This window comes from Phyllobates terribilis, unplaced genomic scaffold (genome assembly GCF_046119375.1).
Source record: "Phyllobates terribilis strain yellow unplaced genomic scaffold, ASM4611937v1 Scaffold_9__5_contigs__length_417890890, whole genome shotgun sequence".
Taxonomy (NCBI): domain Eukaryota; kingdom Metazoa; phylum Chordata; class Amphibia; order Anura; family Dendrobatidae; genus Phyllobates; species Phyllobates terribilis.
Genome location: NW_027362769.1, coordinates 14,865,347 through 14,882,154, shown reverse-complemented (window position 1 = coordinate 14,882,154; position 16,808 = coordinate 14,865,347). Strand labels below are relative to the sequence as shown.

The window sequence follows — 16,808 nt, the reverse complement described above, 5'->3', positions numbered from 1 at the left end:
TTCTTTTAGCGGACAATGTGATAAGATCCCTTTCTTACGGCCACGCCAATCGCTACAAATTCCAGATGAGGCACAAAAACAGCAGGTGCTTCAACGGATATCAAGTGCTCCTTTAAGTGGGCTCTCCTCCACATCAACTTCAACATCACAAATACTCCAGTCCTCAAAGGTGTCACCCAAATCGCACTTGCTTCCTCACAGCTCCCAAATCTCCAGCTGCCCGTCTGAGTATGAGGTAGAACAGATGGTTGAGTCTGCAGAGCTGTTTACTCATACTATAGCCTGGGAATCAGAGGTCGACTCCAGCGCTTCTGTGAATCCAGACGAGGAAATGATCTGCACTGATGCCCAGAATCTTTATGAGTCGGATCCAGGACCAGACGCAGAAGGTTCTGACCATAATGTAGACCCTCATTCCCAAACTGTAACTCCTGTTGGTGGAGACAATGAGGAAGACGATGATAAGACTCAAATACCTGATTGGAGCGACAACTTTAGTTTTTTGTCAGGGCAGGAACAGGTTGGCTCTGAGGACGACGGGTGTGATAACGCACAGGGTGATGATGATGAGGTCGGAGATCCCACTTACTGTCAACCCACAGTCAGCCAAGAGATGAGGTCAGCAGAGGAGGTGGAGGAAGATGCTAGTGACGACGAGGTCAGGTTGCGCCTTCCTGGACAGAGACGTAGTACTGGAAGCACGTCAACAACTGCATCCTCAAACACAACTCTGCCTCTCACCACAAGTCGTGGTGGCTCTTCAGGTCGCATGGGTGCTAAGCCTTGCATAGCCTGGGCATTTTTTCAGATCGATAAAGATGACCCAACTCGTGTTATCTGTAACATTTGTCAGCAAAAGCTAAGTAGAGGCCAAAAAATACATAGTTTGAGTACTTCATGCATGAACCGGCACATGGACATGAAGCATAAGTTGCAGTGGGAAGCTCAGTGTGCTACAATGCGGCCTAGCCGGCCGGGCCAACCACCGTCTGCCATATCTTGTGCATCCGCGGCCTCTTCATCCTCTGTGACTGGGGGGACAGCAGTCACACCTGTTTTGGGGCGCAGACCTGCCACCTCTTTACCCGCAACAGCCAGCGTGATTGGCAGGTCATCATTTTCTTTGGAGGTGGTAACACCAGCTGGTCTTGAGCGCTGTCCGACATCGATAGCACCACCTTTGGATCAAGGCAACCTAACATGTCCGCCTGCATCTTCCTCACAGACCGGCAGTTTGCCGGGGACACCCTTATCAACCCCGTCTAAGCACAATAGCCAGCCCTCGGTCCCTCAGATGTGGACAAGTAAAAGACCATTTCCTCCTAGCCATGAGAAAGCTAAGAGGTTGAATTTCACCATCTGCAAGCTCTTGGCTACAGAAATGCTGCCTTTCCGCCTGGTGGACACAGAGGATTTTCGAGACCTTATGTCCGTCGCAGTGCCCCAGTACCAGATGCCCAGTCGGCACTACTTCTCAAAGAAAGGTGTGCCTGCGCTCCACCAGCATGTCGCACACAACATCACCGCTTCTTTGAGAAACTCTGTGTGTGACAGGGTGCATTTCACCACAGACACTTGGACGAGTAGGCATGGACAGGGGCGTTACATGTCGCTGACTGGGCACTGGGTAACTATGGTGACAGCAGGACAAGGGGCTGCTGTCCAAGTCTTGCCGTCCCCACGAGTTGTGCGTCAATCCTCTTTATGTCAAAGTTCCTCCACTGCTTCTGCCTCCTCAACCTCCTCTCGGTCTTCCACCTGCACCCAAAGCCTGTCTGGTCATGCCACAAGCTTTCTAACTGCGCAGAAGGGATCCTGCACACCTCCTTACTATGCTGGCAGTAGGGCTCAACGTCATCAGGCGGTTTTTACATTGAAATGTCTGGGAAATGTGAGTCACACAGCTGAGGAGTTGTGGTCAGCTCTGGAGAACCAATTTCATGAATGGTTGTCTCCACTGGACCTGAAACCAGGGAAGGCCGTGTGCGACAATGCTGCAAACCTGGGTGTGGCCCTTCGCCGGGGCAATGTCACACACATGCCTTGTATGGCTCACGTGTTGAACCTGGTTGTCCAGCAATTTTTAGCCCACTATCCCAGACTAGATGGCCTTCTGCAGAGGGCACGGTCGCTGTGTGCTCACTTCCGCCGTTCGCATCCCGCAGCTCAGCGACTTACATCTCTACAGAAGTCGTTGGGCCTGCCACTTCACCGGCTAAAATGCGATGTGCCTACCCGGTGGAATTCAACTCTGCACATGTTGCAGCGACTGTGGCAGCACCGACAAGCCCTGGTGCAATACGTTCTGACGTATAGCCTGGGCCAACGAGATTCAGAGGTGGGGAAAATCACGCTGGAGGAGTGGTCTCAGATCAGGGACCTATGCACCCTTCTGCACAGTTTTGAAATGGCGACGAAGATGTTTAGTGCTGACGATGCCATTATCAGCATGACTATTCCGGTGATTTACATGCTGGAGCACATGTTAAACAGAATTCGGAGTCAGGTGGTGGCACAAGAGGAGGTGGAGGAAGTAGAGGAGGAGGAGTTGTATGCGGAAGGGCTAACATCTGCAAGGTCCAGACAGTCGGCAGCACCAAGGCGGCAGGCATGTGAGGGTGGGGGAGATGATTTTACCAGGGCGCATGGTAGCAGCCAAACTAGTGAGGAAGGTGCAGGAGCCCAGGAAGAAGTGGAGGACGAACTGATGGAAGACTCATCAGATGAGGGAGACCTTGATCACATTTCTGTTGTGCGAGGTTGGGGGGAGAGGACAGAGGAAGGAAGCATGATTGTTACCTCGCCACCAACACAACAGGGACTTGGTGCTCCTGGATGCGCAACACACATGAGTGCCTTCTTGCTGCACTACCTGCAACATGACCCTCGAATTGTGAGAATTAGAAATAATCCTGACTACTGGGTTGCCACACTGTTAGATCCCCGGTACAAAAGTAAATTTGCAGAAATTATTCCTGCCATAGAAAGGGATGCACGCATGCAGGAGTATCAGCAGAGACTGTTGCAGAATCTTACATGTGCTTTTCCACAAAATACCAGTGGTGCACGTAGTGAATCTCACAGTTCCAACTTGCCAACCGTGGGACCGTCAAGTGTTCAGCACTCAAACCGTAACAGAACCACAGTATCTGCTGGTAACATCAATTTTGCGGAATCATTTCACCACTTTTTTAGCCCATCCTTTGCAAGGCCACAGGAGACAAGAAGTCTGACACATAGTCAACGCCTAGAGACGATGGTACAGGAGTATCTCCAAGTAAACATTGAAGCCACGACTGTGTCACTGGACCCTTGCTCTTTTTGGGCTTCCAATCTGGATAAATGGCCGGAGCTAGCCACTTACGCCTTGGAGATCTTGTCATGCCCCGCAGCCAGCGTTCTGCTGGTGGTGTGCTGACAGATAAGCGCACGCGGCTCTCCACTGATAATGTAGACAGACTCACGTTCATAAAGATGAACAAATCATGGATCCGAAACGACTTTTCTACCCCTGTGTCATCCTGGGGAGAGTAAAAGCTTGATGATTGGTTAAAATCACCCTACCAACCGTTTTAAGCTTTCAAATTACTAATCATGTTTATCTGTATCTTGACTGGAAAATAATTTGGGCTTTGTAGCAGTGTGCAGCACTGATCCTATTAGGCCATCTATAATAAGCTTCACCAGATTTAAAATTAAAAATAATTTTTAGCTGCATCTAGCCCGGAAAATAATTTTGGGGCTCCGAGATGCGCAAGACACATAAGTGCCTTCTTGCTGCACTACCTGCAGCATGACCCTCATATTGTCAGAATTCGAAGTAATCATGACTACTGGGTTGCCACACTCTTAGATCCCCCAAACTTTTCGATCAACCTTTTCATTTTAATAAAGACCAAAAAAATGGTCATTTTTGAAATTATAAACATTAGCAGGTTGTTAGAAACTGAAATCAAACAGTTTTCAACTCAAAAATTTATTCTAGGTGATGTTACATTTTCACATAGGACCCCTTGTTCGAAAGGAGCTTCTGAACTCTCTCGTCCATTGAATTTGTCAGGTTTTGGATGGTTTCTGCTTCAATTGTTTTGCATGAGGACAGAATACCCTCCCAGAGCTGTTGCTTAGATGTGAATTGCCTCCCGCCATCATAGACACTCCTTTTAATGATGCTCCAAAGGTTCTGAATGGGGTAGAGGTCAGGGGATCATGGGGGTCACACCATAAGTTTGTCCCCTTTTATGCCCATATCAGCCAGAGATGCAGATGTTTTATGTGCAGCATGAGATGGTGCATTATCATGCAGAAAAATGATCTTGCTGTGAAATACACGGTTCTTCTTCTTGAACCATGGCAGGAAGTGCTGTTTGAGAAAATCCACATACATTATGGAGTTCATCTTTAGCGCCTTCAGGGATCCTAAAGGGGCCGACAATCTCTCTCCCCATGATTCCAGCCCAAAACATTACTCCACCTCCTCCTTGTTGGCGCTGTAGCCGTGTTTGCGTGGGGTGTCCATCAACCAGCCATCCTCCACTCCATTCATCTGGACCATCGAGCGCTGCACGGCACTCATCCGTGAACAAAACAGTTTTGAAATCAGTCTTCATGTAATGTTTGGCCCACTGGAGCCGTTTCTGCTTGTGTGAAGTGGATAGAGGAGGTCGACAGGATGGCGTATGCACAGCTGCAAACCTCTGAAGGACCCTGCATCTTGTTGTTCGGGGGACGTTGGAGCACAAGCAGCTTCAAAAACTTGTCTGCTGCTATGACAAGGCTTTTTTGCCGCTGCTCTTTCAACCTGACGTAATTGCCTGTAGGAAAGAGTCCTCAATTTGCCCTTATCAGCACGCACACGTGTGTACTGTGAATCAGCTACATACTTCTTGATTGCCAAGACACTTCATCCTGATCATCGCACAATGTTGATTGTAGTCATGCCTTGACCTAAACACTCCACAATTTGTTGCTTCTCAGCAGCCGACACATCCTTTTTCTTTCCCATTTTGGCAGAAAATGTAGGCTGCTTAATAACGTGAGAGAGCCTTCTTAAGTAGTCTTGCCTTTCATTGGACACACCTGCCTAACTAATTAGCACAGGTGTCTGCAATTGCTTACAGTGATATAAAGAGCCCTGACACACATCACCATCAATGAGTTTAACTGACAAACAAACAAATTCTTCCCTTATCACTCCTAAACACTTTTTGCATAATAATTTGGAACGCGGTGTACATGTGGTTTTCCACAAAACACCAGTGGTTCACGTAGTGAATCTTACAGTTCTAACTTGCCAACCGTGGTCTGTATGGAATTGTTCAATAAAGGGCCCAAAATTAAGATAACATAGATGGGAGAGGTCTCTATGAATAGGAATTCCTAAGTATTTGATACCCTGTGAGGGCCAGGCAAAGGGAAAGTTGGACTGGATGGAATCCTATATGGATTTAGGGAGGGAGACATCGAGGGCCTCAGACTTCGCTGCATTGATTTTAAAATTTTACCATGTAACAAAGTGATCTATTTCAGCCATAACAGCAGGGATGGATATATGTGATTGAGTGATATATACTAGGACATCATCAGCAAATAGAGAGCACTTGTACTCGGTGCCTCCCACCTCAATCCACCTAATATTGGGGTTATGGCGAATTGATGAGAGCAGGTGCTCCGTCACTAGGATGTATAAGAGAGGGGACAGAGGACATCCCTGCCTTGTCCCATTGGTGATTGTGAAAGGTGATGAAAATGTTCTGACGCACCCCCTGGGCCTTGGGACACCCGGAGCCGGACCCTTTTTGGTGGATTCTGGTGGTTGTAGTCTTCGTGGCGGCGATCCGGTTCCGTGGCTCAGGGCGGTCAAGCCAGTGGCGGAACTATTTATGTGGTTTTGATGTTTAAATGTCCGACTACGCCACCCGTGGATTGCGGTCAGAGTGAACCGCCGCTACAGGGCAGACCGCTAAGGCTGGTGTTGTGGGAGCAGCAGAGCGTAGCATAACTCCCCACGGGAGGAGTATAGCCTCAGGGCAGTGTATGCGGAGGATGGGGGTGATGGTGCAGGGCAGCAGCAGTAACGACACGGAGTCAGTGATGCAGTTCAGGGCCTTTACTCACAGTTCTTATTATCCAGACCACGTCTGCAGGTAACGGCTGCCCACGTCGTACTGTGCTCACCAGGTGAGGGGCTCAGACAACTCCCAGATAACTTTGGAGCGCTTCACAGGACCCCCTTTGTGTGTCCTTTGTCTGGCCTTTCTTACCAACACTTCTGTCCGGCTGCCTCGGGCCTCCTCTTGGTAAACTTGGCGCCAGTTTCCCTGACCCTATGTGGTGCCTTCCTAGCGGGTGGAGCAAGGGGCTGCGCCACATAAAATGTCAGAGCCTCCGGTTTCTAGCTGAGGGTCGTTTCCTGCCTCCACTAGTTCGGGGACCGGTCTCCCCCTTTGGCCTGACCCCTCCACGCAGGTGGATTCGGGCGTGCGGTGGCGACTCGCCCGTCCGCACCACTGGGATCCCTTCATTCCTCGTTCCTGGAGCCTTCTCCGCTCCTCTTCCTTCCTTCTCCCTCTTGCAGGCCTGGGCCTCTGTTACTAGGCCCGCCTCCGGAGCAGAGCTCATGCAGAGCCCCTGCTCCCTGCCACTTCTGCTCAGACTTCTCTGCACTGAACTAAGATGGTGCCCACCTTTTATACTCCCTTCTCAATGCACCCAGGAACTGCTTCCTCCCTGCTCCTGCACTGCAGGTTCCCCTTCGTCAGTGTTCCCTCCCCCCACTCCAGCCAGGGACAGGGACTGTCGTGCCCATCTCAGGGGCATATTGGTCGCCCTGCCCCACGGCAATGTGGTGTAATGCATGCAGGTGTCGGGTCCTGATCCACACTCCATCCTTATCTGAGAGTGAGATATCACACCTCTGGGTGAGGTGCAATACGTCTGTAGCAACCGAGCCCTCGGTGCTACAGTTCCATTTATCTTCAGCCTAGGTGACGTATTGTGATACAGGGCCGTGATTTTGGCTATAAAAGGGTCCCCTAGACCCCTACCCCAAGCTTTTTAAGAGAATCATATATGGCGTGCCAGGAGACTCTATGGAATGCTTTCTCAGCATCCAACGAGAGTATCTACTTACAAATTTTTAACTGCATCTAGCCCAGGAAATACTTTGTGCCTAGTAGCAGTGTCTGCTAGTCAGCGGATTATCCCGGCTGTTAAGCAAGCTACACCACCTGTAGTTTGGACACTTAATTTTTTCAAAGGAAATGCTTCGGGACCACGGGATACTCAGTGAAGAGCATCAGGAGGCACCCCAAGGCATAGGGGCTGGGACTGGCACTAGGATGCCTTGCGGTGGACATCCGAGCTCGATCCTTATAAAAGCTTTTTAACTGCAGCAGCTTTAGTGGACGCTACTGGAGCTGGAATTACGCGGCTGCTGGCATGAGACTTGCCCTCCAATAGATCCTTGTAAATGGATTTAAAGTGTATTCATTCAAATTAGAGGGACAATTTAAATTAAAAAGCTTAGAGCTGCCTCCACCACAGGGTGGCTCTCTCGACCCACCAGCGGACAGGCACCATTATTGGGAGAGGGGGGCTGGCCGTCAGGGTTCACCGCGGCTCTGGCACAAACCCGGCGACACAAAGGTGGCACGGGCAGGAGCGGACTGGCCGTCTCGGCTTCTCACTTTTTGGATTTTAGAAGGGCATGACATGCCTATATCTGTGTCTCCCCCTCCTTTTACTCCTCCACCTCTTTTCTTTTCGCATGACTATATGTACTTGTCACTTTTCCATGTGTTAGTTGTGTCTTCTGAGCAGTTTGTCAGCTTTTGGACACCTTTGAAGGTGTTTTCTATGTGTTTCTATGTGTTTTTGTTTGCCTGCCATTGGTTTTAACGGTGTTCGAAGGTGTTCGACGAACAGTTCGACGAACAGTTCGGCGAACACACGGGTGTTCGACGAACCGAACCGAACTCGAACACTACGGGGGTGGCTCAACACTACTCAAGACATCATCCAGGAAGTTAAAGCTTGGGGCGAAATGGGTCTTCCAAATGGAAAATGACTCAAAGCATACTGCAAAGTGGCTTAAAGATAATAAAGTCAATGTTTTGGAGTGGCCATCACAAAGCCCTGATCTCAATCCTATTGAAAATTTACGGGCAAAGCTGAAAAGGCAGGTGCCAGCAAGGCGACCTACAAACCTGGATCAGTTACACCAGTTTTGTCAGGAAGAATGGGCCCAAATTCTGACCAACTATTTTGAGAAGCATGTGGAAGGATATCACAAACGTTTGACCCAAGTCATTCAGTTTAAGGGCAATGGTACCAAATACTAATGAAATGTATGTAAACTTTTGACTTTGCAGTAAGTAATAAAAATGCCTTAAAAAATTCTCTCTCATTATTCTGGCATTTGGCAAATATTAAAAATTATGGTAATTCTAATTGACCTAAAACGGGAAAGGTTTATTCTGATTTCATGTCAGATATTGAGAAAAACATGCATATGTGTCTTTTTATATAGTGTATGTAAACTTCTGGTTTCAACTGTAAATATATCTTATTTTGTTTATTCTATGGAGCATTATCAATCACTCAATATACAATGGAATAGCCAGCATTCCCCCCAAAAAAATAATACCAGTGAAGCATTGATGTATACATATTATGGAGTTTTTAATGGAGTGAGGAAAATGCTAAGATAATTATTTCTACTATTTTATTGTAAAGATTGCCAAATCAGGTGAGTCAAATAGCCAGAATAACTGGTTTTAGGCAGTGATTCCATATTGAATTTGTTTTTTTTTTTCTGAAGATTTTCCCCCAATTTTGGTTAAGAACTGTGCAAAGTTGATAAGAGATGTATATATCATGGTGCAACCCTTAATATCTATAAGGCTACGGTCACACATTCAGCATTTGGTCAGTATTTGTAAGCCAAAACCAGGAATGGGTGAAAAATTGCAGAAGTGGTGCAGATAGTGTTTTCTATCATCAGAGCACTCTTGTCTTGAAGATGTCATGGAATGACATATAAATGAACAAGATTTCAATTAAAATCAAATTTAATACATGTGACTTACCTCTCCATTGCAGTAACAATAGATTATTGATACAAAAAAACCCTATGTGGGAATAAAACAAAATTAATATTAGAAAGGAAATATTTAAATATCACGCTTTCGTGTTTTCCTGACCATTGTTTTATATTACTGTTTATTTATTTATTGCAACTAATGATGTAGGATGAAATGTGAGAAGAAATTGCTGCCAAGTGATAAAAGTGCCTCAAACATTGTTGTTAAAGAAACATGACTTAGCAATGACTGCTTGGTCAAAGTGGACAGAAGACAAACCTTTCCATGTATTTTTCATCCTGAAGAGTTTTCTGTAGCTTAAGTAACAAACATACACTTCAGATAATATTCATTTTTGGTAGGCTGAGAGATAGGGTTCTACAATGAGATGGGCTTATTGTGTTTTGTCTGTCATGCAGTGGAGAATTAAAGGTCTGATTAACGATTTGTGAAAAGTTAAATGGGACACATAAAATAATTTATTATTAATTACTGTCAGTTTTGTCAGTATGAATTAAAATCAAGGCAGATGGGAATACTAACAGTGTGGATTTGATTTTGGATACCACAGTGGAAATGCAGCAGATTCCATCCTGTACATTACAAATGGTAAAATCCATGTGGAAAATCCACATGTGTCTGGCTCAAGATATAATTTAGAATTGAGCTGAGAACTAAGCAATGTGAAGTAGATTGGACAAGTTAAAAGAAAAAATATTTTCTTATATCCTTTACTGGGCAATGTCTATTTTCAGATGGCATATATTATAATGTATATTACAATGTTATTTATGTCTACTCATGAAGAAAACAACAATTCTTTACCAGTCTTACATATATACACTACCGTTCAAAAGTTTGGGGTCATTTAGAAATTTCACTATTTTTTAAAGAAAAGCACATTTTTTTTCAATGAAGCTAACATTAAATGAATCAGAAATACACTCTATACATTGTTAATGTGGTAAATGACTATTCTAGTGGCAAACATCTTGTTTTTATTGGAATATCTACATAGGTGTATAGAGGCCCATTTCCAACAACCACCACCCCAGTGTTTTAATGGTACATTGTGTTTTCTAACTGTGTAAGAATGCTAATGGATGTTTAGAAAACCCTAGAAAACCCTTGCACAAGTATGTTAGCCCAGCTGAGAACGGTTTGGCTAATTTGAGAAGCTATAGAATTGACCTTCCTTTGAGCTAGTTGAGAAACTGGAGCATTACATTTGTTCGTTCTATGAAACTCTCAAAATGGCCAGAAAAAGAGAACTTTCATGTGAAACTCGACAGTCTATTCTTGTTCTTATAAATGAAGGCTATTCCATGCGAGCAATTGCTAAGAAACTGAAGATTTCCTACAACGGTGTGTACTACTCCCTTCAGTGGAGAGCACAAACAGGCTCTAACCAGAGGAGAAAGAGAAGTTTGAGGCGCCGCTGCTCAACTGAGCAACAAGACAAGTACATTAGAGTCTCTAGTTTGAGATATCGACGCCTCACAGCTCCTCAACTGGCAGCTTCATTAAATAATACACCCAAAATGCCAGTATCAACGTCTACAGTGAAGAGGTGACTCCGGGATGCTGGCCTTCAGGGCAAAGTGGCAAAGAAAAAGCCTTATCTGAGACTGGCTAATAAAAGGAAAAGATTATTATGGGCAAAAGAACACAGACATTAGACAGAGGAAGGTTAGAAAAAAGTTTTATGGACAGACAAATCAAAGTTTGAGGTGTTTGGATCACACAGAAGAACATTTGTGAGACGCAGAACAACTGAAAAGATGTTGGAAGAGTGCCTGACGCCATCTGTCAAGCATGGTGGAGGTAATGTGATGGTCTGGGGCAGCTTTGGTGCTGGTAAAGTGGAAGATTTGTACAAGGTAAAAATCAAGGTAAACAAGGATTTTGAATAAGAAAGACTATCACTCCATTTTGCAACCCAATGCCATACCCTCTGGACAGCGCTTGATTGGAACCAACGAGAGGGAAGGCAGTGTTGGACTTAATATTGACTAATAGGCCTGATAGAATAACTGAGGTACAAATAGGGGGGCACCTAGGTAATAGCGATCATAATATTATCAATTTCAAAATGCCCTTTAGTAGGGTTATCAATAAGGGAACAACTAAAACATTAAACTTTAGGAGGGCGAAGTTTGATCAGCTGAAAGAAAACCTTCAACTTATAGACTGGGACAAAGTTCTTAATCAAGGAAATACGAATAGTAAATGGGAAACCTTCAAAAGAATTCTGAATACTCAGTGCAGGAGGTATATACCGTATGGGAATAAAAGGGCCCGAAATAAGAGGAAACCAATATGGTTGAATAAGAACGTAAAAGGGGCGTTAAATAGCAAAAAAGAGGCATTCAAGAGATTAAAACAGGAAAACAGCAAGGAGGCACTAATGTGTTACAAGGAAAAAACGAGAACCTGCAAAAAACAAATAAAAATAGCAAAGGAGGAAACAGAGAGACGTATTGCTAGGGAAAGTAGATCAAATCCCAAACTGTTCTTTACGTATATAAATAGTAAAAGGATTAAATCGAATAATATTGGACCGATAAAAAGTGATGAAGGCAAAATCATAGAGAAAGATGAGGATAAAGCTAATCTATTAAATAAATTTTTTTCGTCAACTTTCACAAAGGAAAAAGAACTAACAGGCGAAATGAGAAGTGACAAACTTAATCCTCCACTAAGTATGACAAATCTAACCCAAGCTGGGGTACAGAAATGCCTCAGTAACATTAAAATAAACAAATCACCAGGACCTGATGGCATACACCCACGGGTACTAAGGGAACTAAGTAATGTAATAGACAGACCGTTATATCTTATATTTAAGGACTCTGTTGAGACTGGGTCTGTACCACTTGATTGGCGACAGGCGAATGTAGTGCCAATATTCAAAAAGGGAGCAAAAAGTAACACCGGAAACTATCGGCCGGTGAGTCTGACGTCCGTTGTGGGCAAAATTTTTGAAGGCTTTATTAATGAGGCAATCATGGAGCATCTTGATGCTAATAATCTATTAACCCCGAACCAACATGGATTCATGAGGAATCGCTCCTGCCAAACAAACCTGATTGACTTCTACGAGGAGGTTAGCTCTCGAGTAGATCAGGGGGAACCAGTGGATGTCGTGTATCTCGACTTCTCAAAAGCGTTCGATAGCGTGCCACATAATAGGTTGGTATACAAAATGAGAATGATGGGGCTGGGGGAAAATGTCTGCAAGTGGGCAGCTAACTGGCTAAAGGATAGAAGGCAGAGGGTGGTTATAAATGGAATATACTCAGATTGGGTAAGCGTCACTAGTGGGGTACCACAGGGGTCTGTACTAGGCCCAATGTTATTTAATATCTTTATTAACGACATAGTCAACGGGATAAATAGTAAAATATCAATATTTGCAGATGACACAAAGTTATGTAAAACAATTAATACAAAAGAGGATAGTGAAGACCTACAGAGGGATTTGGATAAGCTGGGTAGGTGGAGCATTAAATGGCAAATGAGGTTTAACGAGGAGAAATGTAAGGTCATACATATGGGAAGGAAAAATGGAAGTCACCAGTACTCACTGAATGGGAAATCATTGGGGAATTCAGAGATGGAGAAGGACTTGGGCATCTTGATTGATAGCAAACTAAATTGGAGTGCCCAAAGTCAGGCCGCTGCTGTAAGGGCAAACAGGGTAATGGGATGTATCAGAAGAGGTATAGCTGCAAAGGATGAGAACATTGTTCTTCCACTGTACAAAGCACTGGTCAGACCACACTTGGAATACTGTGCTCAATTATGGGCCCCAATATATAGAAAGGATATAAATGAGCTTGAAAAGGTACAAAGGAGGGCAACAAAATTAATAAGGGGAATGGAGGGACTGCAATACCCAGAGAGGTTGGCAAAACTAGGACTATTCAGCCTGGAAAAGAGAAGGTTGAGGGGGGACATAATAAATGTGTACAAATATGTTAGGGGACAGTATAGAGATCTTGCCCGGGATTTGTTCAAAAGGAGGGATATTACGGTAACAAGAGGGCACTCACTAAGACTGGAAGAGAAAAGGTTTCAGCACCAGCATAGGAAGGGGTTCTTTACGGTAAGAGCAGTGAGAATATGGAATTCACTGAGTGAGGAGACGGTAATGTCGGATTCACTAAACCAGTTCAAGCGGGGACTGGATGCATTTCTAGATACCAGGCAGATTTCTGCATATACTTAAAAATAGAATAAAATAGTAGGTTGATACAGGGATTTATTCTGACTGCTGGTTTCAGAGTCGGGAGGGAATTTTTCCTCAGGTGAAGATTGGCTAAATCATTTGGGGTTTTTGCCCTCCTCTGGATCAACTTTAGCAATTACAGAACTAACAGGTCGAACTTGATGGACGCAAGTCTTTATTCGGCTTTACTAACTATGTAACTATGTAACTATGTAACTATGGAACCAATTTCATCCTACAACAGGACAATGACCAAATTATGCATGAACTATTTAGGGAAGAAGCAGGCAGCTGGTATTCTATCTGTAATGGAGTGGCCAGCGCAGTCACCAGATCTCAAACCCATTGAGCTGTTGTGGGAGCAGCTTGACCGTATGGTACGCAAAAAGTGCCCATCAAGCTAATCCGACTTGTGGGAGGGGCTTCAGGAAGCATGGGGTGAAATTTCTCAAGATTACCTCAGAAAATAAACAGCTAGAATGCCAAAGGTCTGCAATGCTGTAATTGCTGCAAAGGGAGCATTCTTTTACGAAAGCAAAGTTTGAAGGAGAAAATTATTCTTTCAAATAAAAGTCATTATTTCTAACCTTTTCAATGTCTGGACTATATTTTCTAATCATTTTGCAACTCATTTCATAAATAAAAGTATGAGTTTTCATGGAAAACACAAAATTGTCTGGGTGACCCCAAACTTTTGAACGGTAGTGTATATATATATACAGTACAGAACAAAAGTTTGGACACACCATCTCATTTAAAGATTTTTCTGTATTTTCATGACTATGAAAATTGTACATTCACACTGAAGGCATCGAAACTATGAATTAACACATGTGGAATTATAAGCTTAACAAAAAAGTGTGAAACAACTTAAAATATGTCTTATATTTTAGGTTCTTCAAAGTAGCCACCTATTGCTTTGATGACTGTTTCAAGACGTAGTCAACGTAAATGGTTTTCACTTCACAGGTGTACCCTGTCAGGTTTAATAAGTGGGATTTCTTGCCTTATAAATGGGGTTGGGACCATCAGTTGTTTTGTGCAGAAGTCTGGTGGATAAACAGCTGATAGTCCTACTGAATAGACTGTTAGAATTTGTATTATGGCAAGAAAAAGGCAGCTAAGTAAAGAAAAATGAGTGGCCATCATTACTTTAAGAAATGAAGGTCAGTCAGTCCGAAAATTTGGGAAAACTTTGAAAGTGTCCCCAAGTGCAGTTTCAAAAAAACATCAAGCGCTACAAAGAAACTGGCTCACATGAGGACCGCCCCAGGAAAGGAAGACCAAGAGTCACCTCTGCTTCTGAGGATAAGTTTATCTAAGTCACCAGCTTCAGAAATCGCAGGTTAACAGCAGCTCAGATTAGAGACCAGGTCAATGCCACACAGAGTTCTAGCAGCAGACACATCTCTTCAACAACTGTTAAGAGGAGACTTTGTGCAGCAAGCCTTCATGGTAAAATAACTGCTAGGAAGCCACTGCTAAGGACAGGCAACAAGCAGAAGAGACTTTTTTAGGCTAAAGAACACAAGGAATGGACAGACCAGTGGAAATCTGTGCTTTGGTCTGATGAGTATAAATTTGAGATCTTTGGTTCCAATCACCATGAACTGTTCGTCGAACACCTTCGAACACCATTAAAACCAATGGCAGGCAAACAAAAACACATAGCAACACATAGAAAACACATAGAAAACACTTCAAAGTTGTCCAAAAGCTGACAAACTGCTCAGAAGACACAACTAACACATGGAAAAGTGACAAGTACATATAGTCATGCGAAAAGAAAAGAGGTGGAGGAGTAAAAGGAGGGGGAGACACAGATATAGGCATGTCATGCCCTTCTAAAACCAAAAAAGTGCGAAGCCTACACAGCCAGTCCGTTCCTGCCCGTGCGACCTCCGTGTCGCCGGGTTTGTGCCAGAGCTGAGGTGGACCCTGTCGGCATGCCCCCCTCTCCCAATACTGGTGCCTGTCCGCTGGTGGGTCGAGCGAGCCCCCCTGCGGTGGAGGCAGGTCTAAGCTTTTTCATTTAAATTGTCTCTCTAATTTGAATGAGTACACTTTAAATCCTTTTACAATGATCTATTGGATGGCAAGTCTGATGCCAGCAGCTGCGGGAATTCCAGCTCCAGTAGCGTCCACTAAAGCTGCTGCAGTTAAAAAGCTTTTATAAGGATCGAGCTTGGCGGTCCACCGCAAGGCGTCCTACCGCCAGTCCCAGCCCCTGTGCCTTGGGGTGCCTCCCGATGCTCTTCACTGAGTATCCCAGGAGCCCGAAGCATTTCCTTTGAAAATATTAAGTGTCCAAACTACAGGTGGTGTAGCTTGCTTAACAGCTGGGATAATCCGCTGACTAGCAGACACTGCTACTAGGCAGAAAGTATTTCCTGTGCTAGATGCAGTTAAAAATTTGTAATTAGATAATCTCGTTGGATGCTGAGAAAGCATTCCATAGAGTCTCCTGGCACGCCATATATTATTCTCATAAAAAGCTTGGGGTAGGGGTCTAGGGGACCCTTTTATAGCCAAAATCACGGCCCTGTATCGCAATACGTCACCTAGACTGAAGATAAATGGAACTGTAGCACCCCGAGGGCTCGGTTGCCACAGAGGTATTGCACCTCACCCAGAGGTGTGATATCTCACTCTCAGGTAAGGATGGAGTGTGGATAAGGACCCCGACACCTGCATGCATTACATCACATTGCCGTGGGGCAGGGCGACTAATATGCCCCTGAGATGGGCACAACAGTCCCTGTCCCTGGATGGAGTGGGGGGAGAGAACACCGAGGAAGGGGAACCCTGTAGTGCAGGAGCAGGGAGGAAGCAGTTCCTGGGTGCATTGAGAAGGGAGTATAAAAGGTGGGCGCCATCTTAGTTCAGTGCAGAGAAGTCTGAGCAGAAGTGACAGGGAGCAGGGGCTCTGCATGAGCTCTGCTCCGGAGGCGGGCCTAGTAACAGAGGCCCAGGCCTGGAAGAGGGAGAAGGAAGGAAGAGGAGCGGAGAAGGCTCCAGGAACGAGGAACGAAGGGATCCCAGGTGTGCGGACGGGGGAGTCACCACCGCACGCCCGAATCCACCTGCGTGGGGGGGTCAGGCCAAAGGGGGAGACCGATCCCTGAAACTAGTGGAGGCGGGAAATGACCCTCAGCTAGAAACCGGAGGCTGTGACATTTTATGTGGCGCAGCCCCTCACTACACCCGCTAGGAAGGCACCACATAGGGTCAGGGAAACTGGCGCCAAGTTTACCAAGAGGAGGCCGGAGGCAGTCGGACAGAAGCATGGTCACTGGTGGGGTAAGAAAGGCCAGAGAAAGGACACACAAAGGGGGTCCTGTGAAGCGCTCCAAAGTTATCTGGGAGTTGGCCGAGCCCCTCACCTGGTGATCACAGTACGACGTGGGCAGCCGTTACCTGCAGAAGTGGTCTGGATAATAAAAACGGTGAGTAAAGGCCCTGGACTGCACCACTGACAACGTGTCGTTAATGCT

The 16,808-nt window shown here is 45.2% G+C and overlaps 1 protein-coding gene across 2 annotated transcripts in view; it reads right to left on the bottom strand.

Moving 5' to 3' along the window:
* Positions 1 to 16,808, bottom strand: part of PTH2R (parathyroid hormone 2 receptor) — a 2,210,872-nt gene that overhangs the window by 315,329 nt on the left and 1,878,735 nt on the right. For both annotated transcript variants that reach the window (XM_073645571.1, XM_073645570.1), the window contains exon 12: positions 9,090 to 9,131. In XM_073645571.1, coding sequence (XP_073501672.1) covers positions 9,090 to 9,131 — 42 coding nt within the window. The remainder of the gene's footprint in view (positions 1 to 9,089; positions 9,132 to 16,808) is intronic.